The sequence below is a fragment of the Bos grunniens genome, chromosome 17, assembly GCF_055505025.1.
Source record: "Bos grunniens cultivar Pamir isolate PY7600 chromosome 17, Bosgru_T2T1.0, whole genome shotgun sequence".
NCBI classification, from domain to species: domain Eukaryota; kingdom Metazoa; phylum Chordata; class Mammalia; order Artiodactyla; family Bovidae; genus Bos; species Bos grunniens.
This window is the reverse complement of record NC_141181.1, coordinates 10,466,451-10,484,697: the sequence shown is the minus strand read 5'-3', so window position 1 is coordinate 10,484,697 and position 18,247 is coordinate 10,466,451. Positions and strand designations below refer to the sequence as shown.

General features: G+C 43.5%; 1 protein-coding gene across 16 annotated transcripts in view; it reads left to right on the top strand.

The window, feature by feature from the left end:
- ARHGAP10 (Rho GTPase activating protein 10) overlaps positions 1–18,247 on the top strand; it is a 376,372-nt gene that overhangs the window by 107,216 nt on the left and 250,909 nt on the right. For 12 of the 16 annotated variants that reach the window (XR_015144127.1, XM_086346463.1, XM_086346459.1 and 9 more), the window contains one exon: positions 18,165–18,236. The exons of the other annotated variants lie outside the window; for them this stretch is intronic. Coding sequence is in view for 11 of the 12 variants with exons in the window: in XM_086346463.1 (XP_086202589.1) it covers positions 18,165–18,236 (72 nt within the window). In the remaining variant the exon portion in view is untranslated. The remainder of the gene's footprint in view (positions 1–18,164; positions 18,237–18,247) is intronic. 16 annotated transcript variants of the gene reach the window in all.

Below are 18,247 nucleotides of genomic sequence, written 5' to 3'. Positions count from 1 at the left end.
GTCACCCCCTTCTCCTCTGGTCTTTGATCTTTCCCAGCATCAGGGTCTTTTCCAGTGAGTCGGCTCTTCACATCAGATGGCCAAAGTATTGGAGTTTGAGCATCAGCCCTTCCGTTGAATATTCAGGACTGATTTCCTTTATGATTAACTGGTTTGATCTCCTTGCTGTCCATGGGACTCTCCAGAGTCTTCTCCAACACCACAGTCTGAAAGTTGGAGCCACTCTGAATTGCTTTTTGGTGACTTTGTGCCTCTCAGGAGGTTAAAGTAGTCTTTACGACCCTAAGTTTTCACTTGTCATTTCCAAAGTATTTTGAACTATATCTCATTTATTTTAATGGAGCAGATTTCTGCTGTTAGAAATTTTACGTATTTCTGTATTGGCATCAGGTCTTAGTTGCAGCTCGCGAGATCTCTGTTGCATCTTGTGGAATCTTCTGTTGAGGCACGTGGGCTTCGTAGTTGTGGTGCAGGGGCTTAGTTGCCCCTCGGCATGTAGGATCTGGTTCCCTGAGCAGGGATCTAACTCAAGTCTCCTGTAATGCAAGGTGGGTTCTTAACCACTGGACCACCAGGGAAGTCCCTCTGCTGTTAGGAATTACAGTGTTCTTTAGCTTGTGTTTAGTAATTGCTTCCGAATTCCTGTAAAGACATTACATGCCATTAGAAAAACTGCCTTTCATGTCATCTATTTATATTTTATACAGTATATCAAACCTAATTTAATTAGTTGTGTTACAGATAAATGACACGTTTTTATGCAGCATTCCCTTGGCAGGCACAATTCAGGGGGGAGAGAATCCACCTTCAACTTATTTATGAAAACTTTTCTCTGTTCACTGTAAAAACTGTCAGTGATCTATATTTATGAAGAATTTTTCTCATAACTGACCTTTACAACTTGACAACAATGTTTTTCTGGGAAATCCGCTATAATTCAGCCGGACGCAGATGTCATGGTGAAGCTTGTTCTTCTGGAATGCACCTTTTGAGGCTTGGATTTTTTTCTGACCTAGAATCCTGTAGAGCCGGGGTCCCCAACCTCTGGATCTAATGCTGATGATCTGAGGTGGAGCTGAAGTCATAGTCAAAATAGAAACAAAATGTACAGGAGATGTAATGCGCTTGAACCATTCTGAAACGGCCCCTGCGACTTGCGTGTGGACACCCCGGGCGGGTGGCCGGGGCTCCTCCTGGGCCCTCTCGCGGGAAGCCTGGCCTCCTGACTCAGTGTCCTCACTCCTGGTGACTCAGGGTCATTTGTGGCCTTGCAGCCCTGTCATCGTCAGATGCTGCTTCCCTCTTGAAACTTGCGGTTCCTGAATTTCAGCTCCTTGGGCTTCTCCTCTGCTTCTGAGGAATCAGCCAGCTCTTGGGATAAACCACTTAGTACTGATGTGAAGGAGTAAAAAGCAGGCATGGACCCTTCCACTTGCCCCCCCCCACTCCACCCCGCCACACACACACACAAACACACACTCGCTACACACATTCACCCCCAGCAGACACACACACACACACACACACTCGCTACACACATTCACCCCCGACAGACACACACACACACACACACACACTCGCTACACACATTCACCCCCGACAGACACACACACACACACACACTCGCTACACACATTCACCCCCGACAGACACACACACACACACACACACACACACACACTCACTCACTCACTCACTACACACATTCACCCCCGACAGACACACACACACACACACACACACACACACACACACACACACACACTCGCTACACACATTCACCCCCGACAGACACACACACACACACTCGCTACACACATTCACCCCCGACAGACACACACACATACACACACACACACACACACACACACACTCGCTACACACACACTCGCTACACACATTCACCCCCAACAGGACCAGAAGGTAACCAGCCTGCTCAGTCAGCCGTCTCGTCCCCATTAGTGGGAATCAGTTCAGCTGCACCCATAGTTTCCTGAGGGAAAGACTTTGATTCAGGTCCTGTCGTGTAGCACTTCCGCAGTAAGGCTTTGGCTCCTAAAACAGAGATGAGGGAGAGCTTAGGGAAACTTAGGTGTTATCCCATCATTCCAAAAAAGGAAAGGAAACGGAAACTGGAAGAGGTGGAATGATTTGACTTGGGCTTCCTGGTGGCTCACACGGTTAAGAATCCGCCTGCAATGCCTCAGACTCAGGTTCGATCCCAGGGTCAGAAAGATTTCCCCTGGAGAAGGGAATGGCAACCCACTCCAGTATTCTTGCCTGGAGAATTCCATGGAATGACTTGACTTATATCACAAAGTAAGTTGGTGACAGAGATGCAAAGAGAATCTTTATCCTATCTTCTGGTAGTCCAGTGACAGTGTTCCTTGCCTTTAGCTCCTCATAAGATTGAACACCCCCACCTCCGCCTTTGAATATGGGTCAGATGTATGTGTATTCTTACAGCTGCTGCCCGCCCCCAGGCAGCAGTCAGGAAGAAATGTGACTTTGGTTGTTACCTGGCCTGTTTGGACAAGAGTAACCTCTCACTATTTCAGTCAACGGACCACTTAAGGACCGCTGAAAGAAGAAATATAAATTCTGCTGGTGGTTGGAACACCATTGAGGCCTTCTGGGTGGGTCAGGGAAGTGCCAGTATTATTACCTAAAGATCGCGTGCCATCATTTTGAAAGAAAATCTGGGTACCATAGTGGAGCACTCCTTAAAGAAATGATTCAGCTGTGAGACTCCTGATGGCACAGAAGGAAAAAAAAATACATGGGGAAAACCAGATATTGGTGACTGAACTGAAACTGACTGAGAAGAGTTGGACTCTGAAGAAGCTTTATAAATATCTGTGATATATTTTGCCTATTGTTGTTTTAAAAATGTATGCCCAAGAAGGGAACATGAGGGGCTTCCCTGTGGTTCAGTGGTTAAGACTTCCATGTAGAAGGTGCAGGTTCGACCCCTGGTTGGGGAACTAAGCTCCTGTATGCCTCAGAGCCAAAAAAAAAAAAAAAAAAAAACGTAAAACAGAAGCAATATTATAACAAACTGAATAGAGACTTTAAAAATGGGCCATGTCAAAAAAAAAATCTTAAAAAGATGTATTATAAAAACATATTGACTCCCAAAGATCATTTTCAGTAAATATAAAAGTTCTTAGGGTTGATAGTGAATGATGTTACTAGCAGCATTTTTTTAATAGTATGGGAAAATATGGAGTGTCTTAGTTTTAGTGGCTTGTTAGATTTAATGAAACACAGTAGTACCGTGGTGGTGGGGACTGTTAGAGGCCCAGGGGAGAACCACTGGGAAGTGTATGGAAGGAATATGGAATTGGAAGCAATGGAAGACATGATCTCCCGTTGCAGGAAGTGGAATCCTCCCCTGGGCCTCATTGCTGCGAGGTTCCATCGCTGCATTAGCGCGGAGACCAGGGTTCCCACGTCTGCCCCCAGCCTGTGAATGAGCAGAGCAGAGATACGAAAGCAGGCTTATTCCTGGAGACTGGAGTCCTCTGGCAGGCAGCCAGGGCTCGAGGAGTCCCTGATGGTCTAGTCGAACTTTTTCTAGAACTGCACTGCAGTCTAACATACACCCACCCCACGTTTCTTCCTTCCTTGACTCCTTTCCCTCGGGCCAGACATTCATGGATATCTGATGACTTCCAGCCTCCCCTGTCTCCTTCTCCCTTTTCTCTCATAAACATTTCTCAAATATCTTGTCTTTCTAATCCTGTCTTGGTGTCTGCTTTTTAGAAGACCTGGTCTAATACAGACACAGACTGTTCTGAAGGAGAGAGAATGTGTCCATATGTTGCAAGAAGGGGGGCCCCGTCCAGAACCTGAGAATGGTTTAACACTGAGAATGGTTCTTGTTTAACACTCAGAAGTGAATTATTGAAGACACCCATACTGGCAAAGCAAGAGACTTTATTGGCACGGGGCGCCCAGGTGGAGAGCAGCAGGGTCAAGGAACCCAGGAGGATGGCTCTGCCACGTGGCTCCCAGTCTTGGGTTTTATAGTGATGGGATTAGTTTCCAAGTTGTCTCCGGTCAATCATTCTGACACAGGGTCCTTCCTGGTGCTGCGGGCTTCACTCAGGCAAGATGGGTTCCACAGAGGAGGATTCTGGGAGGACATGCAGACTGGCATCTCCTGTGGCTTTTTACCTTTCCTGAACTCTTCCAGCTGGTGGGGGCTTGTTAGTTCCACGTTCCTTACCAGGAACTCCTGTTGCAAATGGTCACAATGGTGCCTGGCCAGGGTGGGCGGCTTCAGTTAGTGTTTCCCTTAACACATATAGGAAACTCAACTTGGTCATTCGTGGCAACTTTATCACCAGCAGCAGGAAATTGATCCAGAAATGCTGTTCTCTATATTATATGATTTTGTGAGAGAATCTTGCTTTGTAAAACAAACACGTTTGAATGCCATTATGAGCTTGGCAGAGTTCTAGCACCTGAGGATACAGAGAGAACCTAGGCCCTATTCCAGGATGAGGTGCTTAGCTCGTGGCTACGCAGCAGAGAATGAGTTATCAAGGGCCCTGCTGCCCCAGGCCTCACAGAAGGGGTGGACAGCTCACCTCTTTGTCATTGGTCAAAAGTGTAGGTGCTCTTTTCTGACTAGTTCTCCTTCCTACTTCTCTCTCTCTCTCTGTCATATTTTCTTTATTCAGCAATTTATTGTCTCCTTGTTCATGACGTTCCATTTCTAGCCATACCACAGAGTTATACTGTTTCCTCAGAAATTAACATTTTCTTATTTACAGTTAAAAAAAAATCCCTCTAATTTTTTCAAGATACTTTTACAGCTTTCTGACAGGTTTAACTTTGACTCCTGTGGCATTTTATTCCTTCTCATGATGTTCTGCCCAAGTATTTATTTTGTCTGAAAAATAGAAGCCAGGTTTTTGTGGTCCCTCAGGCACAGAGGGAATGAGGTTCAAGGCTAAACATCCACACACCCCTATTAGGCTGTGCTCAGTCGCTGAGTCGTGTCCTGCCCTTTGAGACCCCGTGGGCTACAGCCCGCCAGGCTCCTCTATCCACAGAATTTTCCAGGCAGGGACACTGGAGTGGGTTGCCATATCCTCCTCCAGGGGCTCTTCCAGACCCAGGGATCAAACACACATCTCCTGTGTATCCTGCTTTGCAGGTGAATTTTTTTTTACTGCTGTGCCACTGGAGTAGCCCCTTATTAGGTAAAACCCAATAGCTTTTGTTAGAAGATTCTTGATTTTTCCTAAGTATGAAAAGCAAACAAAAAATAAACACTAAAAAACCTTTCCTGTTTGACTTAAACAATCTGAATAAAATTGGTACTTTTATTTTGGTTAACACCCTTCAAAATTGATGCTTCCCTCCCCCCACCCCCAAGCAGTCCCCAAACAAACACTAAGATATTTGTTTTTAGAAAATAGGCATTAAGTGCATCTTAAAATTTTGTCATAAAATGACTCAACTTCTTTTTTGAGAGCAAAAGTGAAAGTCGCTCAATTGTGTCCAACTCTTTGTGACCCCATGGACTATGCAGTCCATGGAATTCTCTAGGCAAGAATACTGGAGTGAGTAGCCTTTCCCTTCTCCAGGGAATCTTCCCAACCCAGGAATTGAACCTAGGTCTCCCCCATTGCAGGCGTATTCTGTACTAACTGAGCTATCAGGGAAGCCCCTTTCGAGGGTGAGGTGGCCAAACATCAGGGGCACTAACGCAGAGCAGAAGTGGTCAGACCTTGAGCTCAAACCCTCTAGCTTTGTTAAGTTTCAAGCTGTTTAGAATTAGGACTGAAAGTTGAAGAACTTTTATTCTTGAATTGTCTGAATAAAAGCACAAGCGTGGTAACTAAAGTCATGCATTTGGAATATATATCAATGTTTTACAAATTATGGTTCCTAGGCTTTTAAGTGAAATTGCCGTGGTCTGAAAGAATCAGACATTGAAGGAACCATCTCATATTAATTGGCTTCTCATTTTCAGGTCCAAACCCTACAGAATTAATGTGCAGACCCTCTGCACCTATGTCCCAATTAGAGCTTATTTTACAGGTCCATTAAAATGCTCTCCAATTCTTAGCTGGTGAGTTTGAGCTATTACCACTAGAAAATTTAATTTCATGTTTTCCCATTAATTCTTTTTTCTGACCAGGAGGGATTAAGTTAGCTTGTACTGTGCTTAGAAATAAAATAACATCCAAGGATTTATTTATTTTGAAGTTTAAAATTGCTTCTAGCATGATATCCTCTTCCTTTTTTAACTTAACAGTATTAAGTAGGCAGAGAGCAAGTAATGTCCTTCTGTATTGTTGAGAATACACAGGTAACAAAAGAAAATTGTTTTTCCTGTGGTCTAAAAACAGAACTAGATAGCATATTAAAAACCAGAGATATTACTTTGCCAACAAAGGTCCTTCTAGTCAAGGCTATGGTTTTTCCAGTGGTCATGTATGGATGTGAGAGTTGGACTGTGAAGAAGGCTGAGCGCCGAAGAATTGATGCTTTTGAACTGTGGTGTTGGAGAAGACTCTTGCGAATCCCTTGGACTGCAAGGAGGTCCAACCAGTCCATCCTAAAGGAAATCAGTCCTGAATATTCATTGGAAGGACTGATGTTGAAGCTGAAAGTCCAGTACTATGGCCACCTCATGCAAAGAGTTGACTCATTTGAAAAGACCCTGATGCTGGGAGGAATTGGGGGCAGAAGGAGAAGGGGATGATAGAGGATGAGATGGCTGGATGGCATCACTGACTTGGTGGATGTGAGTTTGGGTGAGCTCCAGGAGTTGGTGATGGACAGGGAGGCCTGGCGTGCTGTGATTCATGGGGTCTCAAAGAGTTGGACACGACTGAGCGACTGAACTGAACTGAAAAACAGAACTAGTTAGCTCAGAGCCTAAGTGAGGAAATGCTGGCCTCGTATTTATCTCTGTGGCAGGACTCTTAGCAAAACCAGCTGTGAAACTTCATCATTTTTTGCCAACATTAGAGCCTTAAAAAAAAAAAGGGCGGGGGGGGAGGACTTTAGTGTTCATTTAAATTTTCCCTTTAAGATTTGAGCCTTAATTGATAGGGGGAAGGTACAGTACAGGGAGAGACTGGCTAGAGGGAGAAAGAGGAAGCGAAGGAGCATGTGGATGGGGAGTAATCTAATTAATTAAAAGAGAATTGGTTTAATCAGGAGAAAAATCTTGTTTTGGAATATGGAGAAGGATAGCACTGAAAGCAGTTGGACAAGATGGTTTCAGGTTCTGAACTTTAAAAAAAATATTAGTCTAGATTCTCACTTTCTTGGTCTAGCTTTTCTGAACAGAAAGGAGGTTCATTGTTTGTTTATTTGGCTGCCTTGGGTCTTAGCTGTGGCACACGGGGTCTTCATTGCATCACGAGGGATCTTTTGTTGCAGCACTTGGACTCTGTAGTTGGGGCATTCGGGCTGAGTAGTTGTGCTGTGCAGCCCTTAGTTGCTCCATGACCTGTGGGATCTTAGTTCTCTTAGTTCCCTGACCAGGGATTGAACCCTCATCCCCTGCATTGCAAGGTGACTTCTTATCCAGTAGACCACCAGAAAGGGAGTTTATTAAAGAATAGTAGTAGCTTGCAGTATCTTTTTGGGAACTGGGAATGATGCTGAGGGTTGTAGCACAGAGTTGGGCTTGGAGACGGCCGCTGTTGCCACCACATGATGAGTGCACCAGCAAAACCACTGCCCCTGGTGGCTGTTGGTGGAACTGCTGCGCCTGGGAAAGAGGCGTTGCTCCCACCACCAGGACTTGGTTTCTCAAGTACTGTTGCTCAGATGCTCAGTCGTGTCTGATTCTTTGCGACCGCGTGGACTGTAGCCTGCCAGGCTCCTCTGTCCATGGGATTTTCCAGGCAAGAATACTGGAGTGGGTTGCCATTTCTTCCTTCAGGGGATCTTCCCAACCCAGGGATTGTGCTAGTTTCCAAATCAAATTCTTGAGTGGGGGTCACTGAGTAGTGGAACTCTGGCCGGGCGCCAGGACCTCACGCAAGATAGCAGGGAAAGCAAGTGTCTGTCATTTTCAGCCTTTACAGTGGAAGATGGGTTTTGTCCTATTTGGGAGGAGAATTTCTCAAACATAGAAAGGAGGTTTCAAGTATCCAGTAGCCGAAAAGGACAGATATCCACTACCTATAATGTTTATGCCTGATGGTAATGCAATACCATTTTCCCATGAAAAGATTAAATGAGAAATCTTTGTATAGCTTGAACTTACATACTTTTTAAGTATGCATGTATGTGTCTGCCAGATAATCAGATGTATATTATCATGATTTAGTTGGTTAAATGTGTGTCTGTATTTAAAAATTAAATTACCAGTGTATAATTTAGGAATATTTCCCATATTTCATGAAGAAATTATTCCAGGTTATTCCGTTGCCATTAATGTAATAATTATGATGCATTCTGAATTTTTCAGCACAGCTTTCCTTGTGGCCACGTCAGTCTGAGTTCTTTGAGATACAGACCTCTTTAAAATGTCTTTTCTGATGCTTTCACTGGAAATTTTATCTCAAGCTACAATTTTATCTTACAGCACATTTGGACAGTCTCACTTAAAAAAATTATTCCTGAGATGAATTTTCATGGCTTTCTGTTTTTAAAAATTTACTTTATTGAGGTGTAGGTGATTTACAAAGTTGTGTTAATTTCTGCTTTACAGCAGAGTCATTCAGTTATACGTATATGTACATTCATGACTTCCTTAATGTAATCACTTAGCTTGTTCTTCTAGAGTGGTTTTTATGAAATTACTGAACATCTCCTGAATGATAAATAAATCTCTTCAATTTCTTAGCTTCCCCTCGTGCTTGTAAGTCAAACCTGTTTGTGATCTCTAAGCAGCTGAAACTAGGGGTGTTCAGGGCTGTTCTAGGCTAGGATTCTTGAAATAATTCTTTGTTCATCAAAATGTTGGAAAGTACACTCCTTTGGGAGGCTAAGAATTCTTATATAGGGCTAAGTCTCTTTTTTTCCTGAGGGGAAGTTTGAGAAACACAGTCCTTATGATCAGATATATATGAGAGTTCCTTGACACCTTTTCTCAAGGTTCTGTTCAAGGAAAAATAATATGTCTTTGCCGAAAGGTTTCTCTGCTCCTCTTCTTGACACTGGAGTTGGAAAGTCGAGTTTTTGCTTCAGTCTAATGAAATGGAAGTCTCTGGAAGGTCATGGGAGAAAAATAGTGGAAATTCTCCTTTGCTTTCAGATTATGCATTCCTCTGGGGTCAAGAACACTTGGAATCCAGGCTTAAAATAACGAGAGCCATGGGGAATGGTCATAATTCCTTCTGTTTCATTACAATCTGTCTGTCCTTGTTAGAGCTGAGTGATTAGGAAGGCAGGGCGTAGTGAGGCTACTGGCTGATTCATTGTTTGACCTGGACTGAGACTTTAAAAAAAAAAAAAAAGAAATTACGAAAGATATCCTGGGATGCAGTTGTGCCTTTGTTGCCTTTTTACTGAATATGGGTTTCTGGTCGTAAACCCTCTTCTCTTTAGAATGTATATCAGAACTTCGCTGTGAGAAGGGATAGTTAGGGAGTTTGGGATGGATATGTAAATGCTGCTCTAGGTGAAATGGATAACCAACAAGGACTTGCTGTTTAGCACATGAAGCTCTGCTCAGTGTTATGTGGTAGCCCAGATGGGAAGGGAGTTTGGGGGAGAATGGATGCATGTAGATGTATGGCTGGGTCCCTTTGCTCTTTGCCTGAGGCTGTCACAACATTGTTAATTGGCCATACTCCAATAGAAAATAAAAGGTTAAAAAAAATGAACTTCACCTTTGACGTCATACGTGAGGGAAATTGAAAGCAGTGGCAGTGGTTCTTCCCAGTAGAGCCTGATCTCTTCAGGTCAGCTAGTATTGTCACGGGAGTCTCAGCTCTGGCTTAAACTGCAGAGGGAGATAAAGATACCACCCTATCATTCCTTTTTAAAAAATAAATATTTATTTGGCTGTGCTGGGTCTTAGTTGCAGCACAGGGGATCTTTAGTCGTGGCATTTCAACTGTTAGCTGTGGCATATAGGATCTCCTTCTCTGACCAGAGATTGAACCCTGGCTCCCACCCTGCACCGGGAGCCCAGACTCTCAGCTCGGACCACCAGGGAAGTCCCATCGTCCCTTTCCTTTTTAGACGTTTAAGCTCTCGGATCCTAATGGCTTACAAAAAGGGATTTCAGGCTTACCTAGTGAGAAGAATTGAATCCTCCACACTGTTACCTGATACTCTGGTTCTCTGACTTTGGATTGTGGAGTTCTGATGGGTCTGTGGTTTGTCATCATGACACAAGTGTGTGCGTCTGCCTCTTGCATCTCATGCTGAATCCCAGGTGAGAGAGATGGTTGGGACCTCGAGGTCTCCTTGGCTGAATCTGCGGTAGTGTCTTATTAGGACATGGGCCATCTTGCTTCAGTGAGTACTTGTTGACGGGGAAGGAGCCTGGGCGTCACACTACCTGGTTGGGTCCATCGTAGTTCGTATTGAGTTCCTCTTGGGGGCGAACCCAAATCTGCCCTATAGCTTTTCTTCGTTAGACCTCGTTTTGTCCTCTTTGAGCGTATCAAAATGATTTTTCCTTCTCTCATACTGTACCCTTTTAAATATTTGAAAACAGCTTACATCTTGTTCCCTCGAAATGTTCTTTTTCTCCCTAATTACATTTAACACTGTTTTTTTTTTAAACCTGTTCTTCTAAACATTGTTAGCCTTATCTCAGATTCCTACTATGTGCCCATTAGAGAATGTCTCTCTCTCCTTTTTTTAAATTTATTTTTTAATTGAAGAATAATTGCTTTACAGAATTTTGTTGTTTTCTGTCAAACCTCAACATGAATCAGCCACAGGTATACATATATCTCCTCTCTTTTGAACCTCCCTCCTACCTTCCTCCCCATCCCACCCCTTTAGGTTGATACAGAGCCCCTGTTTCAATTTCTTGAGACATACAGCAAATCTATTTTACGAGAATGTCTCTCTTCAAATGTGGTGAACCTGCTGTTGAGATAGTTTCTGATCTTACAAGACACAATTGAATGATTGTCTTATTTGGATTTGAACAATATATGTAGCCTACATATGTGTTCATTAACTTCTAGGGTGCCTTGTGACAACTTCAGTTCATGCTGAACTTTTAGTTCACTCAAACTTTTAGGAGCCACAGCCCCTGCTAAAGTCCACTATTAAATTAAGACACCTTTCACACTTGAGCATTTGGCTTTCAAGACTGCCTGGTTGGTTGCTTATCTCAGGCAAATACTGCAGCAGTGCTTTTGAGTCCTTTTCAACTTGAGAGCTTCTTGAGCTGTGATTTCCTTATCCAGCATTCAACCTTCCCTCCCAACTTTGGTGCCCTGCAAATATGACAAATGGATATTTAAAAAATATATAATCAGATAAGAGTAAGAAGAACAGCTTACGCCCAAGGTGATTCTCTGAGGCAGGGTTGAGTCACCCGGGGTCCATAGGCCCAACACAACTTGCCTCTTGTTTTGTAAATGAAATTTTGTCAGATCACAGCTATACTCGTTCGTAGGTATACTGTGTATGGCCGCGTTTTTACTGCTTGGGGCAGAGTTGAGTAGTTGCATCTGAGGCTGCACAGCTCAAAACCTGGATTATTTACTACCTGACCTTCTATAGAAAGAATTGTCTGACCCTTGCTGTAAGATGAGACCAACGGATTTATTAACATGCTTTATGTTCACATAGATACATTCTGTTTCTAAGCAAGACTGTCTCAAACTCTTTCCATGGCTCATTAGCAAGGCTTCTTATGACATTTTTTGTGTGTCTGCTTCAAGTATTTCATGCGAAAAATACAGTTATAAAACTGTATACATGGTTATAAAATCACATTCTAAATTTGCTTTCTCTGTTTTTAAATTATCTGATTGATTTTTAATATTTTAGGATTTGAAAACTCTTCTCCATACTATTACTTCAGTTGTTTCTTTCAAATTGGGTAATTTCCCCATCAGGAATTGCCTCAGTTTTAGGCACATTCCCTGGAATTGGTATATGTTTATCTCTAGGGAAGAAGACTCACTTTGGCATTAGAAAACTTCCATAACATTTATTACTCACAAATATTATATAGTATTTTTGTGAAATTATAGAAGGAACAGAGAGATTTCATGGAGTCTCTATTTTTAGAAAAAGAAGAAAACCATCTTTGTCGTTCAACCCACATTGCCTTACTCCGAAGCATTTAGCAGCTACTTTAGGATTTTGTCTTTGAATAGAATTGTTCAGTTCAGAAGTTACATAATCAGGCGTTTTTTTTTTTTTTTAAAGTTTATTTATTTTTGGCTTTGCTGGATCTTCATTGCTCTTTGTGGGCTTCCTCCGGTTGTGGTGAGCAGAGGCTCCCTTCGTTGCGGTGCGTGGACGTTTCTTCTTGCAGAGCACAGGCTCTTGGCACGTGGGCGTCAGCGGTTGCACCTCGAAGGCTCCAGAGCACAGGCTTCGTTGCTCCATGGCATGTGGAATCTTCCTGGACCAGGGATCAAACCTTTGTCTCTGGCATCGGCAGGTGGATTCTTAACCACTGCACCACCAGGGAAGTCCAGACTTTATTATAGAAGAAAAATGATAGTGGCGTTTAAGTTAAAAAATTTTGATCAAAACACTTTGATCAAAGAATTGGGTTGCAGTGATGCCTGCCGTAACTACTATTTCTGTTATTTTGGAAATAATGCTTGTTGACCTGCCAACAGTAAGGTGGAAGCCCCTTATAATTTCTGTCTACACTAGTGCTATCCCTTGGAAGTTAGATATTGCATCAATTCTCTCGGCTAAGGATGGATATAAAATTGCTCATGTGGAATCTTTGTGGCATGATCCTTTTGTGAAGGACAGTGCTTACTCCACAGAGTTTGGGGTTTCAGGGTTCTGATTTTAAAGGGTCTTCACGTAGCTACATCATCGTTGCCACGTTTAGTGTTGATTCAGCATCTCTAGGTCGCATCCTGGTGACTTCTGGAGCCCGTCAGACTTCTCCAGCCTCCTCTCCTGATTTCTGATTTCTTCAGGGGCTTTAGTGACGCTGAATTGCTGGTGGTTCCATGCTAAGAATCACTGGTTTCCCCTCTTTCTTTTATTCTTATCCTTTGACCTGAGAACTCCCATGCCTGTTTCAGGCTCAGTTCTGTATTATCCCTTCAGGAAGTCCTCTCTCTCCTAAGCACCTGTTCTGGGCCTCATCCACACTGCACACACTGCATTATATCATCTTATGCTGATGGGCTCTCAGAAATAGTCTTACTAGGATGAACCCAACTGCTCACCTTCTTCATGCCTCATTGGAGACAGTCGCACAAGGCCCAGTGGAGGTCCCATAAACTCCTGCTTACTTCTCAGCCAGGAAGCCCTGTCCCCACTGTTTGTAATGATTCCTTCTTTCATGCTCCTCTTTATTCGCACTTTTCTCCACACCCGAAATCTTGAGAACTGACTTTGCCTTGTATGGAAAAAATAACTCTCTGGTAGCAAATCCCACAGCTTCTGTTCATGAAATCCACACACCCCTTTGTTTGAGCCACTGCTTGTTCCTTGCATCCTGTCTCCACCCCCATTAGAGACTTTAGACCATCTTTTCTGTATTCTTAACAGGGTGTGCTTTAATCTTTTTAATTTATTTCTTCGGCTGTGCCGGGTCTTAGTTGTAGCGCATGGGACCTTCGCTCCTCGTTGTGACATGCAGGATCTAGTTCCCTGACCAGGGATCGAACCCAGGCCTTCTGCTTTGGGAGTTCAGCGTCTTAACCTCTGCATCACCAGAGAAGCCCCTGCTTTCACCTTTGAAATGTCGACCTTACTAAGAAAACAAACACACACGCCTTTGCTTTATGTCGTGCTCCCTTTCGGCTGCCCTCCTCTCATCTCTGTCCTTCGTGGCCATCCTTGTGGAGAAGGGCTGTTCCCACAGATGTCCTTGCTTTTTAGTTATAAGCCAGCTCCAGTCTGGCCTTTTCTCTCTCCTTGCCTTGGGTATTGCTGAGGCCTTGTTCCTTATTTAATTTCTCTGCGGCTCATGCGGCTAAAACCCTGTCTTCATCATCAGTGCCCCAGTAGCTTCTTTCCAGTGTCTGTTGTCGTCTCCTCCTCCTGTTTGTCCCTTTCTGAGCATCCTAAGTGCCTAGTCTGAGACCTCTTGTTTCAATCCCCTACCACATCCTACTTGAGTTCTTTGGCTTCCAATACCACCTACTTGTAAACGACTCTTGCCAGATGTATATTTTTGATCTAGATGTCTTTCCTGGACGTTGCGCCAATGTCTCTGGCAGCCTCTTTTACTCATCTTTTGATCGTCTCTCAGCATCTCCAATGTAACATAACCCTGTAGTGCTTCCTCCCAATTGCCTTTCCTCAGAAGCTTCCTCTTTCAATAAATAAATGAATAATATTGTTGTCCATTCAGTTGCAGATGGCAGAAATCTAAGAGTCATCTTGGAAACCCTTACCCTTTCCACGTTCAGTCCATCACCAGTTACTTTAGTTCTACCTGTACATATCTCTGCAGTCTATCTGCTTCTCTCTAGTTTTGTTCTATCTGCTTCTCTCTAGTTTTGTTGTCACTGCCTTCAAGCCATCATCCTCTCTTGTCCGTGTTGCTCTGGAAGCTTCCTAACAATCTTTCTCCTTCCAGTTTTCCTTACCTCTAATCTCTCTTTCTCAGAGAGCCAGAAAGAGCCAGAATCTGGTGATTAAGACTTTACCTTCCAATGCCGGTGTTGTGGCTTCAATCACTTGTTGGGGAGCTAAGATCTCACAAGCCTTGTGGCCAAAAAACCTAAACATAAAACAGAAGCAGTATTGTAGAAAATTCAATAAAGACTTTAAAAGTGGTCCATATTAAAAAAAAAACAAACTTAAATCGGAGTCATCTTTGAAAGATCATTGTAATAATTCTGAGCTTAAGGTCCTTTGCTGCTGCTGCTGCTAAGTCGCTTCAGTCGTGTCCGACTCTGTGTGACCCCATAGACGGCAGCCCACCAGGCTCCCCCGTCCCTGGGATTCTCCAGGCAAGAACACTGGAGTGGGTTGCCATTTCCTTCTCCAATGCATGAAAGTGAAATGTGAAAGTGAAGTCGCTCAGTCGTGTCTGACTCTTAGCGACCCCATGGACTGCAGCCCACCAGGCTCCTCCATCCATGGGATTTTCCAGGCAAGAGTACTGGAGTGGGGTGCCATTGCCTTCTCCCAGTGTGAGAGTAATAGTGAGTTTCTATTAATCCCAAAATAAAATAGCCCTTTCCCTGGACTCCCAGGCATAGCTTGTTCTGGTCCCCTGCCTTCTCTCATCTCTCTGTTCGCTTGCTTGTTCTCTGTGCTTCAGACTCACTGGTCTTTTGCTGTTTCCTGAGATCCTCACCTCAGTCCTTTGCCTCTGCTGGCTTCAGGCTGCAGTTCCAGCCTTGTTCTTTGCACCACTAATTCTGTCTCATCGTTCAGACCTCAAGCTTAAATATCACTTCTTTGAGGAAGCCCTCCCAGAGCTCATTTCTCCCTCTATCTCCTCTAATAGATTTGTCAGCCATGGGCCTACATTTCTCTGTTGGAACGAGTTACTGGACCTCTTTCTGCACATTTGCTCATGTCTTCATGTGTCCACTGTCTATCTCCCCACCTAGACAGTAAGTTCCACAAGGGCAGGGGCTGCACTTGGGCTATGTGTTCATAGTCGTGTCTTTAATACATGGTACTTGGCACTGAGTGTTCAGCACGTATGTGTCTCATGAGATAGTTTATTGATATGGCAGCTTGGAATGGGGAGGTGCCCATTTGGTACTTGGTGTTGCAGTATTGTATGGTAGTTAAGGCCAGGCTAGGCTCATGCTTATTTAAGTTTGCATCCTTGTTCCTCTGTGAACTTGAGCAGTTATGAGCCTGTGGTCCCAGCATGGAATTCTGGGCTGACTTCTTTCTTGAGTTGACCAAGCCTCCAAGGATGATATATCATATCTGGGTTTACTTAGGACCACTAATAGGCTAGGTCCAGATGTGAAAGCCTAGGAGATGGTATTTGTGCTAAGAGAAGTGAGCCTTAAATTATTTTGAGATGCCACTTCCCTGGCGGTCCAGTGGCTAAGATTCCATGCTCCCATGCTGGGTCTGCGGTTTGATCCCTGGTCAGGGAACTAGATCCCAACTAAGAGTTCATGTGGTACAACTAAGAGCCAGCTCAGCCAAATAACTAAGTGAATGAGTGAATGATTTTTGAGCTGTTGTATGTCGGTTGAGTCACCTTGAAAATGTACGGCAAAGCCTCTGATCTGCTTTCCCAGTGGACTTGGGGCTTCCATATTGTTTAGAGTCATCAGGGTTCCTGGCATGACCTGCTCTTTCCCTCTTCTGTTCTTTGGTTTGGTCTTGTTGTGGGTCACGTGGCCTACAATGTGGACAGGATGAGATTATCGTGTTTTGAAGGTGATCCCTTTCCCTTGACTTGTGATTGCTCTTAATTCTGTCTTTTGCCTAAACTCTTCAACACCCAAGTAACAAATTGTCAGGGTGGAAGTGAGTGGAGCCCAGTAGCTGGCCTGGGGAAGAGAGTTCAAGCAAGCTCTAGTCATCTTGAGTGTGGACAGGATCATTTTTTTGAGGATTCTCTAAGGGGCTTCCCTAGTGGCTCAGATGGTAAAGAATCTACCTGCAATGCAGGAGATCTGGGTTTGATCCCTGGGTCAGGAGGATGCCCTGGAGAAAGGAATGGCAACCCACTCCAGTGTTCTTGTCTTTTTTGATTCCGTGAATAAGTGATGTGTAGATTCTGTATTAAAATGACTTTTCACTTACATCTCACTGGATGAATCGTCTCTGGGAGAAACCCTTACATAATGAAACAATGCAAAGGAGCGTAGGGGGTTAAATGAAGATTGGTTTCCTATTCCAAGTCACTTATTTTTTTTTCTGTAATCTTAAGTTTGGATTTCTGGGGACCTTTATTGTAATAAGAGGGGGGTGATACATTGTTGTAAAGTGTTTTGAGGTTCTACTGAGATTCTATTCTGGACCTTTCTGGAAATGGTGAGAACACTACTCACTAGCATATTGTGGTTAAGTACATTCTCCTTAGGTAAATATTCCCTTGTGCATTTTCAGCATTGTTGTAGATTTTTAAAAATTTTTATTGAAATTAAAAAAATTGAAATATAGTTGACGTGCAGTGATATTATATGTTACAGGTGTATAGTATCGTAATTTACAATTTTAAGGTTATGTTTCATTTATAGTTATTAAAAAGCACTGACTGTATTCCCCCATATTGTATAATATGTCCTTGTAGCTTATTTTAAACCTAACGGTTTATACCTCTTAATCCTCCAGCCCTGTGTTGCCCTGCCCCTTTCCCTCGCCCCACTGGTAACCGCTGGTTTGTTCTTTGTATCTGTGAGTCTGCTTCTTTTTTGTTTATTCACTAGTTTATTGTCTTTTTTGATTCCACATATAAGTGTTGTGTAGATTCTGTATTAAAATGACAAGCCCCAAATCAGCCAATATAAGAATGAGTGAGGTTGTGGGTAGCATTCATGTGTGGTTCCTGTCACCGTGACCTTGCCAACTCCCCTAATATTTGGACGACTGACTGTCCTGAGCTCCAAGTGACTCTGTTTTGCTGGCACAGCCTAAATCCTTATGAGAAATTTTCAGTGATGAAGGGCAGTCTGAGTACATTTAAACTTGTAGCCACAAACCTAGCTCCCTGTGTAATGTAGTCTGATCACTAATAAAGGAACGTCATTGACTTTTAAATTTCTGAGCTGAGGGATTAAAACAAAAAACAAACCCTCAAACAGAAGTGTTCTGTTAATGAGTGTGATAGACCCCTTTGTTGTTTGAAGCCAACCCTCTTGCTGTGTCTCTGAAGAAAGGGCTGTGTTGGGGCTGGGTTGCACATTTCCCTGGCGCTTTGCCCCACCTCCTCTTCCCTAAAAATATTTATGGAGATCTGGTGTGTTAATAAATGTAGAAGTGATTTAATGGCCGCATTGGCAGGGTGAGATAAAGCTGTTCAGTGTGTTGTTCGTTTTGTTTCTGGGCGGGGTGGAAGAGGGGAATGGAAAGCTCACTTTTTCCCTTTTGGAAACCTAATGCTCTGCTCTTTTGTTATCGCTCTTGTTCTCTAGGCATTAAGTGTCACCGAAACCCTGATTAAACCCTTGGAAAAATTCAGAAAAGAGCAACTCGGAGCTGTCAAGGTCGGTGTCTA